Raw genomic sequence first — 21,569 nt, 5'->3', positions numbered from 1 at the left:
GCCCTGTTGCAAGAAGTTCTAGGTCCCACAACAGATTACCCAACCTGGGGATCTGGCAAAAGGACAGAGAACCCACAGAGAATTTGACTTTGAAGGCCAGTGGGATTCGGTTATAGAATTACCACAGTACAGGGGAAACAGACTCTTGAAAAGCTCAAACAAAACCTTGTGCACAACCAGGACCCAGGAGAAAGGAACAGTGACCCCAAAAGAGACAGGACCAGACTTGCCTGAGAGTGCCCAGGAGTCTCTGGCAGACATGGGTTTGACAGTGGCCTGCCACAGGGTAAAGGGCACAGAATACAACAGTCCTGGGAGTCCAGGCATGCTGACAGAGGTGCTTTTGAAGGATGTCACCATTACTGCCATTACCCCTACCATACAGGGAGGGACTCAGCCCCACCCATTTGCAGAAAATTGGATTAAAGATTTAGGAAGCATGGCCCATCCCATCAGAGCAAGACCCAGTTTGCCACACAGCAAGTCCCTCCCATCAGGAAGCTTCTACAAGCCTCTAATCCTTCTCCATCAGAGAGCAGACAAATGAAAACCACAATCACAGACAACTATCCAATCTGATCACAGGACCACAGTCATGTCTAACTCAGTGAAACTAAGCCATGCTGTGTGGGGCCACCCTAGACAGACGGGTCAGGGTGGAGAGGTCTGACAGAATGTGGTCCACTGGAGAAGGGAATGGCAAACCACTTCAGCATTCCTGCCTTGAGAAACCCATGAACAGTATGAAAAGGCAAAAGGATGTGACACTGAAAGATGAACTCCCCAGGTCAGTAGGTGCCCAATATGCCACTGGAGAAGTACAAAGAAAGAGCTCCAGAAGGAATGAGAGGTTGACCAAAGTGGAAAGGATGCCCAGTTGTGGATGTGTCTAGTGGTGAAAGTAAAGTCAAATGGTATAAAAGAACAATAGGCATAAGAACCTGGAATGTTAGTTTCATGAATCAAAGTAAATCAGAAGAGGTCAAACAGAAGATGGCAAAAGTGAACATCAACATTTTAGGAATCAGTGAATTAAAATGGATGGGAATGGGCAAATTTAATTCAGACGACCATTTTATCTACTCCTGTGGGCAAGAATCCCTTAGAAGAAATGGAGTAGCCATCATAGTCAAAAGAGAGAGTCCAAAATGCAGTATTTGGATGCAATCTCAGAAACGACAGAATGATTTCTATTTGTTCTCAAGGCAAACCATTCAACATCACAGTAATCCAAGCTTATGTGCCAACCACTAATGACAAAGAAGTTGATGTTGAACAGTTTTTTGATGACCTACAAGACTTTCTAGAACAAACACCAAAAAAAGATGCCATTTCATCATAGGTGACTGGAATGCAAAAGTAGGAAGTCAAGAGATACCTGGAGTAGCAGGCAAGTTTGACCTTGGAGAGTATAAAATGAAGCAGGACAAAGGCTAACAGTTTTGCCAAGAGAATGCACTGGTCTTAGCAAACAACCTCTTCCAACAACACAAGAGACGACTCTACACATGGACATCACCAGACGGTCAACACCGAAATCAGACTGATTATATTCTTTGCAGCCAAAGATGGAGAAGCTCTATACAGTCAGCAAAAACAAGACCAGGAGCTGACTGTGGCTCAGATCAAGAACTCCTTACTGCAAAATTCAGACTTAAATTGACGAACGTAAGGAAAAACCACAAAGCCATTCAGGTATGACATAATCAAATCCCTTACAATTATACAGTGGAAGTGACAAATAGATTCAAGGGATTAGATCTGATAGAGTGCCTGATGAACTATGGATGCAGGTTCATAACAAAGTACAGTAGGTGGTGATCAAAACCATCTCCAAGAAGAAGAAATGCAAAAAGGCAAAATGGTTGTCTTAGGAGGCCTTACAAATAGCTGAGAAAAGAAGACAAGCAAAAGGCAGAGGAGAAAAGGAAAGATAAATCCATCTGAATGCAGAGTTCCAAAGACTAGCAAGCAGAGATAAGAAAGCCTTTCTAACTGATCAATGTGAAGAAACAAAGGAAATAACAGAATGGGAAAGACTAGAGATCTCTTCAAGAAAATCAGAGATACCAAAGGAACATTTCATGCAAAGATGGGCAAATAAAGAACAGAAATGGTATGGGCCTAACAGAAGCAGAAGATATTAAGAAGAGGTGGCAAGAATACATAGATGAGCTCTACAAAAAAGATCTTCATGACCCATATAACCACAAAGGTGTGATCACTCACCTAGAACCAAACACCCTGGAGTGCAAAGTCAAGTGGGCCTTAGGAAGCATCACTATGAACAAAGCCAGTAGAGGTGATGCAATTTCAGTTAACCTATTTCAAATAGATGATGATGCTGTTAAAAGTGCTGCACTCACTATGCCAGCAAATTTCGAAAACTCAGCAGTGGTCAGAGGACTGGAAAAGGTTAAGTTTTCATTCCAATCCCAAAGAAAGGGATTACCAGAGAACAGGCAATACCTATCTTGGCAATACCAAAGGCAATACCAAAGAATCCTCAAACTACTGCACAGTTGCACTCACTCCACACGCTAGCAAAGTAATGCTCAAAATTCTCCAAGCTAGGCAACAACAGTACATGCACTGAGAACTTCCAGAGTTCAAGCTGATTTTAGAAAAGGCAGAGGAACCAGAGATCAACTGCTAAAATCACAGAAAAAGCAAGAGAGTTCCAGAAAAATATCTACTTCTGCTTCATTGACTATGCTAAAGCCTTTGTGGAACACAACAAACTGCAGAAAATTCTTAAAGAGATGGGAATACAAGACCACCTTACTTGCCTCCTGAGAAACATGTATATAGGTCAAGAAGCAACAGTTAGAACCGAACATGGAACAACAGACTGATTCCAAATTGGGAAAGGAGTACGTCAAGGCTGTATACTGTCACTCTGCTTATTTAACTTATATGCAGAGTACATCATGAGAAATGCCAGGCTGGATGAAGCACAAGCTGGAATCAAGACTGATGGAAGAAATATCAATAACCTCAGATATGCAGATGACACCACCCTGATGGCAGAAAGGTAAGAACTAAAGAGCCTCTTGATGAAAGTGAAAGAGGAGAGTGAAAAACTTGACTTAAAACTCAACATTCAAAAAACGAAGATCATAGCATCTGGTCCCATCACTTCATGGCAAATAGATAGGGCAACAATGGAAACAGTAAGAGACTTTATTTTCTTGGGCTCTCAAATCCCTGCAGATGGTGACTGCTGCCATGAAATTAAAAGATACTTGCTCCTTGGGAGAAAAACTATTACAAACCTAGACAGCATATTAAAAAGCAGAGACACTACTCTGCCAAGAAAGGTCCGTCTAGTCAAAGCTATGGTTTTTCCAGTGGTCATGTATGGATGTGAGAGCTGGACCATGAAGAAGGCTGAGCACTGAGCAGAGCATCTGGTCCCATCACTTCATGGCAAATAGATAGGGCATCAATGGAAACAGTAAGAGACTTTATTTTCTTGGGCTCTCAAATCCCTACAGATGGTGACTGCTCCCCTACCCTATTCCTTTCAACCTTCTTCCAATTCCTCTCCATAGATAGCGGTTAACAGTCTTTCAAATATGTTTCCTAGGCAGACACAAACTTTACATTTAACTTTAATATGTCTCATTCAAATAAAATATCCATATTGTAATATAATCTATCCTTTTCATGTTATATCTTGCACATCTTTCTACAAAAAATAAGTATCTATTTTATTTAAATTCTTACGGTGTTCGACTATATAGATGGACTATATATAACTTAGTATGCCAATCATCCTATATAATAATAATCTGCACAGCTTTAATTTTTATTATTACACAAAATGATACAATGAACATTCTTTAATACATACTTTTGTGTAATTCTCATGATAAATTCTAAGTGGAACTGCTAGATCCAAAGGTATAAACATCTTTAATTTTGACAAATACTGCTAAATCTCCTTTCAAAAAGGCTGCATCAATGCACACTTCCATGAATGATGTATGAAGGTATTTTCCTATTATCAATGCCATCACTCAGAAGCAAACTTTTGCCCATCCGATAGGTCCAAAATAGTATCCTGCCTTAAATTTAAATTTATTAACCAGGACAACATGCTTCCTGACTATCTGAATGTATTTATGAATTGTTTGTATACATATAGTTCTTCTGAAAGGTTTATCTTTTTATTCAATTTGTAAGAAAATTTGGGGTTTTTAAGAACATTTGCCTGTTATCAACTATACAGCAAATATCCACTCCCTTATCTCCCAAATATATCTTTTCCTTTTTTTTGATTTTAACCTTGTATCACATTTATAAAGACCTCTATAACAAGATCAGTTTTGAAAAATTGTTCCTTTCCTTACTTTAGTTTCACTTTGGAAACACATTTCCATGCCAATGGGACTTTGCATTCTGTCTCAGGGAAGTCCAACAGGGGCTCCTATCAACCTAGAGGGGTGGGGTGGGGAGGGAGACGGGAGTGAAGTTTAAAAGGGAGGGGACATACGTATAACTATGGGTGATTCATGCTGATGCTTGACAGAAAACAACAAAATTCTGTAAAGCAATTATCCTTCAATTAATCATAAAAGTATTCTTATCAAAAAATAAAACTACATGAACACACTATCATGCTGAAATTTATGTCTAGTGCTTTTCTTGTGTAGTCACTCTATTACCACTTTTCAAAAAAATAAGTTCTCCTACTTTTCAATATTAGCACATTGTATTTTGCACTGTTCAAATAACCGTGGTTGGTATGACTACAATACAAATGTCAAGCAAGTGTCATGATCATGGGCTTATATCTCTATCAGGAATGTTTCAAATGGCAAGCATTAAGAATGCATTTTGATTGGGATTTTTTTTTAATAAGGTTAAGAAAAGTATCCATATATTCCTATTTCTGTCTTTTTTTTAAGTAAGAAATGATGACTGTTAAACTTTACCAAATGTCTTTTCATCATCTTTTGAGATCATTATCACATAAATCACTCTAAGTTGAGCATGTCAGACTATACAGGGTCTGATTGAGTCCTGACATCCTGCTCCAAGGATGTCTGTGAGACAGCCAGCATGAGAGACAAGGGAAGGTAAAAAAAAAAAAAAAGCCAGACTGTTTGCGGTGAGGTGGGGACTCACACCTGTGGTCAAAACACAGGCTGGCAGGCTCCCTGAACTCCGGTTGCTACCCCATTTCCAACCTATGTATTAAAAAAAACAGCAAGTTTTGCCTACTAATGGGGAGGATTTCTGATCTCATATAGAACCAAACTTAGAATACAGACATCATACTTCTAATTCCAGCTCACTGACCCCAGTACTCTGAAACATGGGAATGTATACAGTTTTCTGTGATTCCTACAGAAGGCCAATGAAGGCACTCAATTGCTTCTTGATGGTAAAAGACCCTCTGCAAAACACAAAAGGTATGTATAGTACATATAACTTAAGAGATAAATGGAATCGGCCTATTACTATTCCAGGTTAACAGCCTGTTTTGGAATTTGCTTTTGAAAGTCTAGTTAAGCCAACCAGTATATTTGCTTTGGAAATGGCAGACATTCTGGAAACTGAATCAAGAGAGAAAAGAGATATTTGTCCTTTTTAAGCATGCTAGGAAACAAGGGATAAAGGATAAAGGAGGCAAAAATCTCCCCAACTCCCTCAACAATTCATCCAAGGGATGTGCTTTCCATGAAGATTTTCCATGAAGACTGAAGGCATAATTTTAGAAAGTTCAAAGGGAAAGTTTCTTGGACTGCAATGTCAGACCATCAGTATAAGATCCTGTCTCGATATGTAGATGTCTTAAGTTATCTTAACTTCCCTAACCACTAAAGAACTGCACCACCACCAAGCTTAGTCACTCTTTATCAAATTATCCTGTGGTTTTACTTTCTTGTGAATATATTACTGTCTAACATACTATTCTTTTTTTTTTTTTATTATTATTATTATTATTATTTTTTTTTTTTCCAGTGGGTTTGTCATACATTGATATGAATCAGCCATGGATTTACATGTATTCCCAATCCCGATCCCCCCTCCCACCTCCCTCTCCACCCGATTCCTCTGGGTCTTCCCAGTGCACCAGGCCCGAGCACTTGTCTCATGCATCCCACCTGGGCTGGTGATCTGTTTCACCATAGATAGTATACATGCTGTTCTTTTGAAATATCCTACCCTCACCTTCTCCCACAGAGTTCAAAAGTCTGTTCTGTATTTCTGTGTCTCTTTTTCTGTTTTGCATATAGGGTTATCGTTATCACCTTTCTAAATTCCATATATATGTGTTAGTATGCTGTAATGTTCTTTATCTTTCTGGCTTACTTCACTCTGTATAATGGGCTCCAGTTTCATCCATCTCATTAGGACTGGTTCAAATGAATTCTTTTACCGGCTTAAAGTCTATGTCCCAAACTAGACAACAAATCCAACAAAAACTAGGACCAGGTCTGCCTTGCTTCTTGCTACGGTAGGAACAATGACTATCACAAAGTAGGTGTTTAGTATATATTTATGTACACCCATGGCAGATTCAAGTCAATGTATGGCAAAACCAATACAATGTTGTAAAGTAAAATTAATTAATTAATTAATTAATTAAAAATAAATAAATAAATGGGTTTACTGAGCTCATCAATCCAAGCTAAAAACAAACAAACAAAAATTTTAAATTGGAGTTTTTCAGTCAAAGCAGAAATCAGATAATGAAACTACAATTCTTAAAATTCAAAACATAATCCTTAAGGAATGAAAAGGATCTGAACCCAGCCTTCTCAAAAAGAAAGCAGAAAACGGCGGCTTCCAATTAAGCCTCACTGCACAGAACTGACACGCAGGCACCTCGGGTTTGCAGCAACAAGCGTCACTGTAGCCGGGAGAGTGACACCTGGCCCCCGAGTAATACAGCACTTGCCCTGGTAAGATAAGGAATACACCTGCTCAGTCTCATAACCTCCTTCAAACAAAAACCAGTACCTTTGTTTTCCACAAGTGGAGAAAGGATGTGTACGTGTGATAGAGACGAGGAGAAACACACTCCAGTGACAAAAAACAAAAGAAAGGGACCAAAACACACAGTAAACGACACTAGTGCCTTGACAGTGCACAGAGTATATAAAGAATCAGAAATAAGACATATAGCAACAATAAACTAAAAAACTGAAGGTAGAGATGATGAGGGAAATCTGGGCCCTTCATCATATAAACAAACCAAGTGTCACGAAAACAAAAGGCAAGAAGGCTCTTTACAGCTAGTTAGCAAGATTAAAGCATGAGCCTGGTTTACCTATGACTCTTATAGAAAGATTAATGAGTGAGTAGGAAAGACTCCTACTCTGCTCATCTAATACAAGACATTAATTAATTTGATTATTTAAATTTAATTAATTAAATAAAATTTACAATGCAGTCTTCAGGAGCACTAGCCACATTCAAGTGCTCTGTTGCTGTGGTATGAAGACAGGGTTAATATAATAGCACATGTCCATCACTGCAAGAGGACCGGCTGGACAGCACTGCTTTACATTCCCATACATTCAAAGAGCCCTCCATTACTAAATATATACCCAAGTATAAGAGGACCAATCTATTTTTAGCCATTAATACAAGTATAATTTTAAGACCACATTGTAACAGTATGCATCATATTAGGTCTTCATGTTAACCTGAATACCTGGGAAATGAAGATGTGTGATAAATCTTTGTCATTACTGTTATTTGTTATTTTCCAAAATTAAAAAGAAACTAACAACTTATTTTGGATATATACTATCTGCAGCCAAATATAAATATCTATGCTTTCATGTGTGCTTAGTTGCTACATTGTGTCCGACTCTTTGCGACCCCATGGACTCTAATCCACCAGGTTCCACTGTCCATGGATTTCCCAGGCAAGAATGCTGGAGTGGGTTGCCATTTCCCACTCCAGGGGATTTTTCTGACCCAGGGACTGAACCCACATCTCCTGCATTGGCAGGCAGATTCTCTACCACTGAGTCACCAAAAAAAGTCACAGCATTCAGCAAAATGCTGAAAGTCGACATACTAATGAAATCCAATCCTCTACTTCTGGCACATCTACACATCCAAGTCAAAGGCTTTATTAAAGGGCAACAGAGGGTTTCTTACAATAATGTAGGAAAGCTTAAATTAGATGACAGAATCATCTTTCATCATTACAAATTATGCTCATTATTCAAAAACCAAATAATCGGGAAGTTCAAATGATCAAATTCCAGTGCTGTGAAAAAGGCCTCCGCAGGAACTGAAAAACAGAACTGACTAGACTTCATCTGATGCCAGTTCTGAATCTGCTTTTCCTCACTCACTACATCAGGAAAGTCATTCTTGGGGTCAGTTTTCTTATCTATAAGTAGTGAGAAACTAAGCAAAAAAAAAGTTCTCAACAATTCATACAAGTGATTAATAGTACGATTTTGAAAAATGTTTAACAGCATGCAATCAAAAAGACAGAACATTAATATAGAAATTACATAACAGACTTGAACAAAGTTACTCTGATTCTGAAGAACAGATGTTATGATCTTCAGCTATGGCATTAAAGAAATGCAAGGTCCTAATCACATCTCAAGTAACCGTGAAAGATCAACAATTGTCTGTCTGTCATGAGAATATGATTATATTCTGATTCTTGGAAATCTGTATGGCCTACACAGTTGCTCAGTTAAACAAAATATTCAAATGTGTAGCATTTAACATTAAAAATTCATCCTATTAAAAATTAAACTGTAGACATGCCAGTCAAAAAATGGTGTCTAAGATTTCCATCACAAAAACAGAAGAAGCTAATTGGTCAGAAATGGCCCTCTGAAAAAAAACAATATCTTACAATGGCCCTGACTTCCCTAGCTCTAGGAAGGCTTATCACTGGGGAAGGGGGAAAAAAAAATCAGTAATTCATAATCTTTTCAGGTAAAATTATCTAAAGAACCTTGATTTGGGTTTTCACTCACAAACACAGAAAAAGGGCAGCAAATAGTGAGAAAGAAATCAAACATTCCAAATGGCAACTAACCCATTTGATGCCAATTTGGGGAGAACTTAAAAACTGAGGAAAGTGGAACAAAGCTATCCAACCACTTTCTCGTGTTACCCAAGAATAGAGGACATGCATGTGGCAGCCAATCACCTGATACTAACAGGGGAGCCCTCACTTTTCAAATATGGTTGGAAAGCAGGATCCAATCCCTAGAGTACTGAGAGACATGATTGGAAACTTTTTTTTCCCTACAGTTGGTAAAATACGTTGGAAAAAAGAATGGATTAGGTCTGTACACTGTGTGTCAACTATGACTACATAAAATATTTAGTCAAATTCACCAACTTCTCCAGGGAAATTATTTTTACAACATTCCATAGAATTCAGCTATTTTTTAAACTATCACCAACAGTCATTAATTTGTCCTCATCAATTCTATCATATATGACACTAAGATTCATACTAGCTCATCGAATATTTTCACCTAATAAATGAAAGTACCATTTCTTTGAAGTGTTTTCCTGTTTTTCTTTTTTAATAAAATACAATGTTCTCATCCCATTTTTCTCTAAAATTACTATCACAAAAAACAAAGTTCAAAAGAATACCTTCAAAAGCAGACTGACATGAACATAAAATAAAACCATAATCCATATCCATAAGAAAAAACTTTCAATGATGAATATAGCCCTAAACATACCTTTTATGTCAACTGAGGAATCCATACCTCACAGAATCTAAGACACTGACTTCATGTACCACCAAGATAAAAGCACTACCAAGTAACTGTAAAGCTAAGCACTGTCAACAATTATTAGTATCAACTTTTCAGAAGTGGTCAAGGGTTAAAAAGTGTCCATTTTAGAACTGACATTTTAACTGCAGGGAAGATAAATGAAAAAGAAACATGCCCTGAGCCCCTAAACGTAACTGGCACTGGAAACGGAACTCTGGCAGCAGACTTGGTCCTCCCTGGCAAAGTTCCTGTTCTGTTCACCTGTCCGTTCCCATGGAGATCCTACCCACCTTTCAATCTCAGGTCAAGCCACGATGCCTTCCCCACCACTACAACGCAAGTTAACTCCCCTTTCCCTCCATCCTTCAGCTTCCAGTATCTGAACCATTTACAAGTCAATCAGCGGTCAGCTCTCTGGTGCTATTCTGCTTTCAGCCAATTGTGTACGCTCACTCTCCAGCTGGAGTCTTCTTTACAGACATTGGTCTTTATCCTCTAAAAACAGCCACAACTCACTCATTAAATCTACAGGGGTCAGGGAACCTAATAGAATGTTTTTCTGTAATAATGATCATATACATGTATATACGCAAGACACATATGGATATTCTACTGAATAAATCAGTATTTATCCAGGATCATTTGTGCTTCATAGAAGCTTACTGAAATAACTGTGCAATGAAGTATGAAATTTTAATTTTAAAAAAAACGTGAGCACTGTTTTTAAAAAGCACCAAATATTACTGAAAACCTACCTCCTTTCAAGTATATAAGCCATTTAAATATCAGGCATTTTGAGAATAATATTAATAAGTGTCATCAATAGTCTAAGGTATGATATGATAATTCCACATATACTAGACTCAACAAAAGCTGAAGCTAAATAAGGTCTACACATTTAAGACAATACTTATAAATCAAGTTAGGCCCTGAAAACACCACAGTCAATCAACGATATTAAGAGTAGAACAAGGTGCAATACAACTTCAAGATTGTGAGAAGTTGAAAAAAAAAAAAAAACTGAAATAAACCCCTGAAACTTCTGATCACTTCAGGTGGCCTAGGTATTTCCAGATCCTCACATTAGGAAGTTTCATGATATGGGTCTTCACTGTCACAATGAGAAAAACTGTACTCACCCTAACTACAACTACACAAACTGCCAACCTAATTATACTGCATAATTATATTGCCTACTGTATACTCTGTATATGTATAATATAGGCAGTCTCTAAATTATGAAAGTAAATTTACCAAGAGTTACCTACAAGTACTTAATGTTTTTCTTGTTCATGCTATATTACACACATAAATACACATTATCTCTACTGCAGTTATTATTCATGTTTTATCCCCATAAACACTGCAATCATAATTTTTAAATATTATATAACTTCAGGTTTTCAGAATAGAAAACAACAGGCACTAATTTATATAATTAACTTCTGATTAAGACTTAGAAATGTCACAATCCTATAAATATTCTTATGATTCTAAACATTAATGACATCTAATTTATTTGAAAGAAAGTGGTTAGATAGCTTTGTTCCACTTTCCTCAGTTTTTAAAGTTCTCCCCAAACTGGCATTCTCAACTGAGAACTGAGAGAATATTCTTCAAAAAGAATCTAATTTTCCAATTCACTGAAACACTTCATAAACCCTATGTGGTTTAACTGTAGTTCTAAAACTGTAATATGTGTGCTGCTTTACATTTATTGCATAGATTATATATAAACCTTCTCTGCTTTTGAAGTGTTTGTTTTAAAAGAATGATTCCCCTTGGTTAACTTTAAGTCCTATACTGCATTCCTACACTAAGAAAAGAGAGAATTACAACTACCCTCCTTTCTAATGTGTCTATGGCTGACCAGTCCCTCTTTTCTCCTCTTTCTCTCAACTTATTTAAAATCAGGTTATAACAACATCTTGTCATCCCAAAGGACCGTTGCAACTCTATTTAACTCTAAAAGGACAATCTTGACGTCACTTCACTTTAGTTCCTACATACTTACAAATATAAATCTACAATAGTAGGTAGATCATCAGGATCTAACTGTCCAACAATGGAAAAGCTTTAAAAAGCTAGATCCAGGAAGGCAACATTCCTGCTTAACAAACAGACTAAAGAGGTAAAAATTAAGCTCAGCACGCCTAAACGAAAGCTAACAGAGTTTTGCCAAGAGAACACACTGGTCATAGCAAATACTCGCTTCCAACAACACAAAAGACAACTTACACATGGACATCATTACATGGTCAATACTGAAATGAGACTGATTACACTCTTCACAGCTGAAGATGGATAAGCTCTGTACAGTCAGCAAAACAAGACCTGGGGCTCAGTGTGGCTCAGATCGTGACCTCTTTATCACAAAATTCAGGCTTAAATTGAAGAAAGTAGGGAAAACCACTAAACCTTTCAGGTATGATCTAAATCATCAAATCCCTTATCATTATACAGTGAAGGGGACAAATAGATTCAAGGGATCAGATCTGGTAGACAGAGTGCCTGGAGAATTATGGACAAACCAGGTTCATAATATTGTACAGGAGGTGGTGACCAAGATCATCCTCAAGATAAAGAAATGCAAAAAGGCAAAATGGTTGTCTGAGGAGGGCTTACAAACAGCTGAGAAAAGAAGAGATGTGAGATGAGGAAAAATATACCCCACTGAATGCAGAGTTCCAGAGCACAGTAAGGAGAGATAAGACAGCCTTCTTAAATGAACAATGAAAAGAAAGAGGAAAACAACAGAATGGGAAAGACTAGTGATCTCTTCAAGAAATTTGGAGATACCAAGAGAACATTTCATGCAAACATGGGCACAATAAAGGACAGAAACAGTACGGACCTAAGAGAAGCAGAAGATATTAAGAAGAGGTGGCAAGAATACATAGAAGAACTATACAAAAAGGTCTTAATGACCTGGATAACCACGATGGTGTGGTCAATCACCTGGAGCCAGACACTTGGAATATGAAGTCAAGTAGGCCTGAGGAAGCATTACTACAAAGCTAGTGGAGGTTATGGAATCCCAACTGAGCTATTTAAAATCCTAAAAGATGATGCCATTAAAGTGCTGCACTCAGTATGTCAGCAAATTTGGAAAACTTAGCAGTGACCCCAGGACTGGAAATGGTCAGTCTCCATTCCAATTTCAAAGAAAGGCAATGCCAAAGAACATCCAAAGTACCATACAATAGTGCTCATTTCACATGCCAGCAAGCTAATGCTCAAAATCCTTCAAGCTAGGCTTCAACAGTACTTGAGAACTTTCAGGGGTACAACTTGGATTTAAAAAAGGCAGAGGAATCAAAGACCAGATTGCCAACATTCCTTGGATCATGGAAAAAGCAAGGGAATATCAGAAAAACATCTATTTCTGCTTCACTGACTATGCTAAAGCCTTGGACTGTGTGGGTCACAACAAACTGGAAAATTCTTAAAAGAGATAGGAACACCAGACCACCATACTTGTCTCCTGAGAAACCTGTATGCAGATCAAGAAGCAACAGTTATAACCAAACATGGAACAACAGACTGGTTCAAAATTGGGAAGGCAGTATGTCAAGGCTGTATGCTGTCACCCTACTTATTTAAATTATATGCAGAGTACATGATGTGAAATATCGGACTGGATGAATCATAAGCTGGAATCAAGACTGCCTGGAGAAATATCAACAACCTCAGATATGCAGATGATATCACTTTAACAGCAAAAAGCAAAGAGGAGCTAAAGAGCCTCTTAATGAATGAAAAAGGAGAGTGAAAAAGCTGGCTTAAATCTCAGTATTCAAAAAACAAAGATCATGGCACTTCATGGCAAATAAAAAGGGAAAAACTGGAAACAATGACAACTTTTATTTTAGGAGGCTCCAAAATCACTGCAAATGGTGAGTGCAGCCATGAAATTAAAAGACGCTTGTTCCTTGGAAGAAAAGCTATGAGGAACCTCCACAGCATATTCAAAAGCAGAGACATCACTTCACTGACAAAGGTCCATATAATCAAAGCTATGGTTTTTCCAGCAGTCATATATGGATGTGAGAGTTGGACCATAAGGAAGCTGAGTGGCGCAGAATTATTTGATGCTTTCGAACTGTGGTGCTGGAGAAGACACTTCAAAGTCTCTTAAGATTCCAAGGAGATGAACCCAGTGAATCCTAAAGAAAATCAACCCTGAATATTCATTGGAAAGACTGCTGCTGAAGCTGAAGCTCCAATACTTTGGCCACCTGATGCAAAGAGCTGACTCACTGGAAAAGACCCTGATGCTGGGAAAGACTGAGGGCAGGAGGAGAAGTGGGCAAGAGAAGATAAGATGGTTAGATAGCATCACCAACTCAACAGACATGAATTTGAGCAAACTTTAGGAGATAGAGAAGGACAAGGAATCCTAGTGTGCTATACAGTCCATGGGGTCACAAAGTGTGGGATGTGACTTGGCATCTGAACAACAACAAATGCCTCAACAATGGAAAACAGTCCAGAATATGAAGAGTTAGGCCATAAAACCAGTAAAACTGGTCTTTGTTCTAAAGATCTCATAGATGCATCACAAACTCTGAAACTGGTACTAAATGTTTGACCCATTTGAATTTATGTACATCTTTTTGCAAAGACAACACAGAATATTTCACTGGTCTTCCTCAGAATTTCATTACGAAATTAGTAGACTACACACAGCAAACAGTTCCACTGCACAGCCCTGCTGCCTGAGAAGATACACACCAGCAGACTTGAACAAAGGCACACTCAATACCAGCTAGAACTACTTTATGTAACAAAGGAGGGGACACTTCCCGGGAAGCAAGAATTGTCATCTGAAAGACGACAAATTCAAAGCTAAGTAATAGGACTGTCTCAAACGTCCTAGAAAAGAATATGGCATGAATAGCCAGTTCATGGAGAAGGTGAAAGTAGAACATATCAAATGTTCTACAGAGCCAGGAACAAGAAATACAAGTGCAAGCTAGAGGTAAAATGATTGAATCTACAGGCAAACAGAAGTGAGTTAGAAAATAAAATGACAGAGCTATGAGAATGCCAAGCAGCACATACAAGAAAACAGCAGAGCCATCTTCAATAGCTACCTTGGTTCCCAATGGCTTTCCCAGCCAAGTAAGTTTCCAGCAAATCCCCCTTCTCTTAATCTGGTTTCTGTTGCAGCTCCAAGAGTCCAATCTATGTCATATGTGATTCACTGCTTCCACGTATTTCCCTCTTTCCCTCCACAGAAGATAAATACTATTACTGACTGAACAACAGCTGCCATGTTCTAAGCCTCCCCTTCCCGTGATAGAGAACTCATCCCTTGTGGTTTCTATGGGGTTGATACTACCTATGCTCTTCAAAATTCACACACTTTCACACTCCCTGTCACTTATCTAACCCACTCCCACCCTCACACTCACCCATACGCTTTCTCTCAAGCGCACTTTCCTACACACTTTCCACTCGAGAGTATCGGAGTGACCGTGGAACTCATGTCCAGGCAATCATAATACCCATCTCACTAGCTTCAATTATTTGTTCAGACCCATGAACCAGGCCCCCAGTAAACCAATCCAAGTTCTGTCCACGACATTCATTCAGGAGTATCAGAGGCCAAGCTGCCAGCCAACTGAAGAAACATCTCCTGAACAGCACAGCAGATCCTAAAGACAATGAGAACTTGTAGCCACACCATTCTTGAGATTCAGGGCCAAGTCATTCTCTTCCCTTGAACTTGAGAGCACAAGTCCCGAAGGAGTCCTCATACACACTTCTAAAGCCCTAAAGATTTACGGCAGACCAGGGAACTCTACATATCTCCAGTACCATATGTAGGAGTAGGAACTTCTAGTACATTTGCTTTCTAATCATAAGAATATAAAATAATGTGAGGAGCTAGTTAAGAATCCAAAATTAAAAAAAAAAAAAAAAAAAAGACTACAATTGCCCCTTCCAGCCTTCCCAAAGATCCTTCAGAACTAGCACAAAAAGGAAGAGACCCTCTCACTATTTCAAGTTTTAAAAACTAACATATTTTCCCAGCAAAAGAGGACTTTTGATATGAGCTAAGCATACATTCACACAATTCAATAGCACTTCCAGCACTTCTCTCCGTCATTTACTGTCTGCCTCTCCAGGAGGTGTATTTAGAGTAGAAACCAGATGGGTCTTGCTTCCAGCACCTGGCACATGGCAGGTGTGTTGTGATAGTTTAAACGTGAGTGAATGTCAGATGCCCACTCAACTCACCCATTCCACAAGTCACATATTACTCTTGACTAACAGTTTGGTATCTGAAAAGCACTCTGCTGGGCACTACATGAGCCACAAAGATCAGCTACGAACCAGTCCTCAAAAATGCAGACACAGACTCTTTTTGACTTTCTGATGAAAATATGGGCACTCTATCCAGAAAAATACCTAAATAACTTGACTAAGATTTTGCATTAAATTTCAATGAATTCCCAAGGAAGAATTTCAGATCTAGTAGGATAAATAAGAAAACAAAACACATGTACACACCAAAATACTATGATCCTTTATTTGTTGATTCTTATATTCTAAGAGAGATTTAAGTAGAAAAGTGATTAAGATACAGGGATAAGACCAAACAAATCTGCCAATAACTTCAGAAAATAATCACAAGTTGGGAGAGCCTCTGTGTAAGAAAACCACTGGGATTAAGGTCTGCAGTATGGAAACATAAACCACTGATGAATTCGCACACAAATTCCAGGGTTCTCAATACACAGGCATATTGAGATAGAAAATTTCTTATTACGAGTAAAGAAAAAGGAAATAATATCAATCCAGTATGGTCATGAAAAGCTTCCTGAATGTCTCCTAGGCTTTAAAAATTTTTCTCAAATCTTCCTTTACTACTTCACTGGTTTAAGTGTTTTATAACTATAATTAGGGACCATTAAATTTCTTAAAACATTAATAGTAACTAAAATTACACGTGGGAGTGGAAAGAATAAACATATGGCAATACAGCCCATACTGGGAAATTCTGAAAAGACTTTCCTCTTATATCATAAGGCTTCAACCAGACTATCATTAACCTCCTAGGAACAGCATACAGTCTAAGAGGAAATAACCATGCATTCAAATGCCAATAAATAATAATCCACAATAAACAAGTTTTCTCCAACTGTAATAAAAACACTCCAAAATCTTCCAGTAAACAGAAATCCTCAAAAGTGCAACTGACCTAATTTTACTTTCTATTTCTCCAAATGCAATCGATTAAAAAAATAGTTTCAACTGCTACTGAACTAAAGTTTCTCTGCGTTTTGGACCCCTTCCCAAAAAAAGAAATGGAACATCTTTACAATTGTTAGGGAAGGTCAGAACGAAAGGCAGCAAGTTAAACTAGATGCCTAGCACATTATCAAATGTTAGCATTAGAAGTAACCTGAGAAATTATTCACAATCAATCCTTTCTTTCACTTAAGAAAGTCAAGGCATGGCAAAAGTAAGACCAGTAAAAGTTGAGAGTGGTCTTCAAATTCATGGAGCAGATATAGGCCAAATGAGATTATATCAGTATCATAAAATATGTTAGAACATATAAATTAAGTTTAGTAACAAATCTAAGTACTTACATTAAGAAGTAACTCATCTTTTGTTTTAAGAGGAAAATTCTTATTTTCCTTCTCAACTAGTAAGTCATCTTCTCCATCTGATAGAACTGGAGGAAGGGACATATGAGAGGAAGACGACGAGGACGATGATGAGGAAGAGGAGGAGCTTGAACTATCAGTATCTGTTTCACTATAAAGAAGAAAAAGTTGAAAACAATACAAAAGCATTATTACAATGGTATTAAAACATGATTATTCAACTAGAAAATATCTGCTTTACTAGATGTTTATGGTTGCTGGTATAATTCAAAAGCTAGCATTTTGAAATTGACTATGGTGTTTGGAAAGCACTCTAATCCACTGATCACAAAACCCCTGCTCTAACCCAAACCCTCTTTTTACAACTGCTCTTACATCATGCATCAGTCTGAGGCATGTGACAAATCACTGACCGAAAAGAATCCTGGGTCAGGCACCTGTCTTATTAGTTACCAAGGATCAGATCAAAGCAAAGAGACTTTCTTCTCAGTTTTTCAATTTGGAAACTTTTCCAAGTTACCATCCATGCTAAACACTCCACTCTCTGAAAACCCCTTTAGCCCTTGACTTCCACAACAATTCTCAGAGCAAAAAACTATCCTCTTAGCTTGGATTGTTTGCTGGTATCCTCTTCAGCTCCTGTTATGGGCTGTTTCTACAAGTCCCATACTCATGTTCTCTTCTCTCCGGTACTCTTTCCAAGTATGACCTCCAAAGAGTTCAATCATTGCCGATGTGCAGATAACTGCTAAATCTTCAGTCTTGATATCCCTAAGCTCCACCCCTAAACTCTTAATAACAACTGCCGAATTAATGACCTACACACTCACAAGTTAAAAACAGTGCATTCTCCCTACTAGTTCTGTTTCTCTCTTTCAGTTTCTATTGCATTTAATTGTTTAGTCCTGAATCCTCACTAGAGGTAGAAACCTTGGAACTGTATCAAAGTATTGCATGCTCAGTCAGTGATGAAACTGGTAAATATGACTCCTATTCCACTAGAAAAATCTAAATACAGAGTGCTATTAGCTGACATTAAGGGATTAGGGTTCACTCTACTACAGCATGGTTGTTATGTAAAAAGTATTTTATCAGAAATGCACAGTAAAGAATTTACAGGGAAGGTGGCATGCTGTCTGAGACTTGTTTTAAAACTATCAAGTTAAAAGAAAAAGTTAGAAATGTCAGGTAAAACAAAGTTAAGGGGACTTCCCTGGTGCCCCGGTGATTGGGAACCCACCTGCCAATGAAGGGACATGAGTTCAGTCCCCTGCCCAGGAGGATCCCACATGCTGTGGAGCAAGTAAGCCCAGTGGACCACCACTGCTTAGCTTGCACACTCCACAGGAGGCCACCACAATGAGAAGCTCACCTACTACAATCAACAGCAGCGCCCCCCAACCTCGCCTAACTAGAGGAAATCCATGCCTGCACAACAGCCAAAAATAACGAAATAAAGCTAGGAAATAATGGAAACTGTCAAACTTGGTGATGGCTATGTGTACATTCATTATATTACTCTGAGTTGGAAAATGTCCACAATAAAAAGTTTGATGTACAGAGGGTGGGATAGGGTGGAAGGTGGGAGGGAGGTTCAAGAAGGAGGGGACAAATGTCTACCTAGGACTGATTCATGTCAATGCACGGCAGAAACCAGCCAACACAACATTGTAAAGCAATTGTCCTTCAATTAAAAGTAAATAAATTTAAAAATACGAATTTAAAAAAAAAAAAAAGGTTAAAGTAAGTTTTACCTGTAATCTGATGTTCAAATTTACATTTCCACACCAGAACTGTCCTCCTACTGCTTCCCTGACATCTCCAATTTGTTGACAGTGAAATCTCAAATTAACTCTCTAAATTTAGCATTCCTATTGGTTTACAGCCCCCATCCCAGAAAGGTTTCTCCCCATCTCAGTAAACAGCCCCGCCATCCACCCAGTTGATGCCCCTCTTCGTAGGCCACTACCACGTCTATTAGCGATCCAAATCCGGGAAGTTTCAAAATATTCAATCCAAACACCGTCACACGGTGGACTAACACACCATCTTTCCCATCGCTTTCACACCAAGCCAACCACTCCGCTTTCACTCTTGAACACAGTTCAGTTCCTTCTCCACAGAGTAAAACATTAAAATGCTAACTTGAGTATGTAAATCATCTGCTTAAAATTCTTCAAATTTCTCTAGCAGTTAGAATTAAAACTAACATGGCCAGAGGGTCCTACCTGGTTGGGTTCTCCTACTACAAGTGCTTCGCTTGTTCCTTCCTTGTAATTTTCAACTCACTTTTTTTTTTTTTTTAACTTCATTTTTCGTCCCTCTCACCAGAATGTAAGGCAAGGATCGTGTCTATATTGTTCACCGACACAGCATGGCATAAAATACACTCAAACACTTGTAGACAAGGTTCAGCCTGGTTCAGTGAACTCGCCTCCCACCACAGAACTTTCCTATATAAAAGACAGGAGGTAGGGCGGGAAAAGCCTCAAAAAAGCTACGCAAAGCAGGTAGTAATAGTTGAATCACTTTCCCCTAATTTAAAGAAAAATTCATCACCAGAGAAATTCTACAAACTAACAAAACTGCCAGGAGTCAATCTGAAAAGAGAAAATCCTTTATCTGATGCTCCATTTATCTGGTTCAACCAGAGAAACTTGAGAAAAAGATTTGCCACAAACTTTAAATTATAACCCCAAGGACACACCACGTCGAGTGGTCACGGGAATAAGCCCCCAGTCTCAGGTTTTCTACATTCTAACTGAAAACGACAAACTGTCCACAGAGGACACTCGGACCCCCAGCCTCAGACGAAGGGCCCCGACGGCCACGTTCCCTCCCAGGGGCACCGCAGGGGCAGCGAGGGACGCGCCCGGCTCCCGGGCCCTCCTGCCTCCTCGGCCCAGGCCTCCCGCTACCAGAGCCGCCCCGCGCGCCCGGCCGCCGGGGGCACGACCTGTCCGAGTCCGAATCTGAGTCGGAGTCCGAGTCCGACGTCTCCAGGCCGCTCCCTTCCGGAGGCGGCCCCGGGAGCGGCGGCGGCAGGAGCTGAGGCGACTGTTCGCCCGCAGACTCCGGGGCCCCCTCGTCCGCCGGCGGCGCTGCGACCGGAGCGGGGTCCGGAGCCGGCGCGGCCAGATCTTGGCCAATTCCGACGCCGGCGCCACCGAATTTCAGTGTCTGCAGCTGAGCGGCGGCGGCCTCCACCACCTCCATGGCGCAAACTTAGGACGCTCGCGCCGGGAGACGCACCACCTGGCCGACAGCGGCTCCGAAAACGAAGCACAGGCCCGCTTCACGCGCTGCTCGGGTAACCACACGCGGAGCCGTCCAGAGACGCGCCCCCGCAGCCGACGCAGCGGCACTTCCGGGCAGCGTGTGACGTAACGGGACGCACCGGCGATCCCTGGAAGCGGGGCGGTCCGAAGGCCTTTGCACGCGGAACCGCGCGGTCCTAAAGCCGCTGGTTTCCCTGCGTCCTGGGAAACGCCGTTCACTCTGAGAGGCCTGATAGACAGACTTTCCTGCTGCCAGGTCTGAGGGAGTTACACAGAGGCTGAGATGGGAAGGAGATAAGGCAGAACTGGGAGACGCCTGATGGGGCGAGGCCCTGCACATTGGAAACTTGAGTCACGAAGCCTTGAACCAACACTTACAGGAAACTTTATTAAAGTTAAATGGAGTTACAGCCGTGGATAGGCCACAAACACAATGACTGTAAGGCATAGTTCCTGCGAGGCAGAAAAGGAAAGACGACCTCAACAGAAGTAGGTTACCTTTATTCAGGCAAGGAGGGGCGACAGTCGGCCTAACGACCAGGCTGAGCACTGAAAGAGATCAGGGAGGCTTCATACTTATAGGGAGGTTTGTGGAAACGATAAGGGAAACGTCAATCAGGCGGGATATTTTGAGTATTCTTTTGTTGAGATGACACTTGTAGTTGGGCAGGGGGTGATAAGTCTTCTGGGCGGGTGTAGGGGGTGGTAGGTTTCCGGACAGGGGGTGATAAGTCCCAGATAGATGCAACTGGCCTGGAGCATCAGGATGGAGCTAAAGTTATGCTTTGTTTTCTCCGAAGCTAGATGATTCAGCAAGGGGCCTTTGAGACTGTTGTTCTCTTTTCTAGGCCCGAAAGACTCCTTCATTCCAGACCCTGAAATCATTTTAAAAAAAGGGAAAAAGGTCGCCGTATCTCTCTGGCTACTTCCTGCTA

At 39.8% G+C, this 21,569-nt stretch overlaps 1 protein-coding gene across 1 annotated transcript in view; it reads right to left on the bottom strand.

Annotated features, from left to right (window-relative positions):
• Positions 1 to 20,716, bottom strand: part of NAF1 (nuclear assembly factor 1 ribonucleoprotein) — a 43,414-nt gene extending 22,698 nt beyond the window's left edge. The window contains exons 1-2 of the mRNA XM_043438577.1: positions 20,313 to 20,716; positions 17,339 to 17,507 (exon numbers count right to left, since the gene is read on the bottom strand). Coding sequence (XP_043294512.1) covers positions 17,339 to 17,507; positions 20,313 to 20,572 — 429 coding nt within the window. The 5' untranslated portion in view covers positions 20,573 to 20,716. The remainder of the gene's footprint in view (positions 1 to 17,338; positions 17,508 to 20,312) is intronic.
• Between the last annotated feature and the right edge of the window lie 853 nt (positions 20,717 to 21,569).

This window comes from Cervus canadensis, chromosome 19, assembly GCF_019320065.1.
Source record: "Cervus canadensis isolate Bull #8, Minnesota chromosome 19, ASM1932006v1, whole genome shotgun sequence".
NCBI lineage: Eukaryota > Metazoa > Chordata > Mammalia > Artiodactyla > Cervidae > Cervus > Cervus canadensis.
The sequence above is the reverse complement of the archived record's forward strand: the minus strand, read 5'-3'. Positions and strand labels throughout refer to the sequence as shown.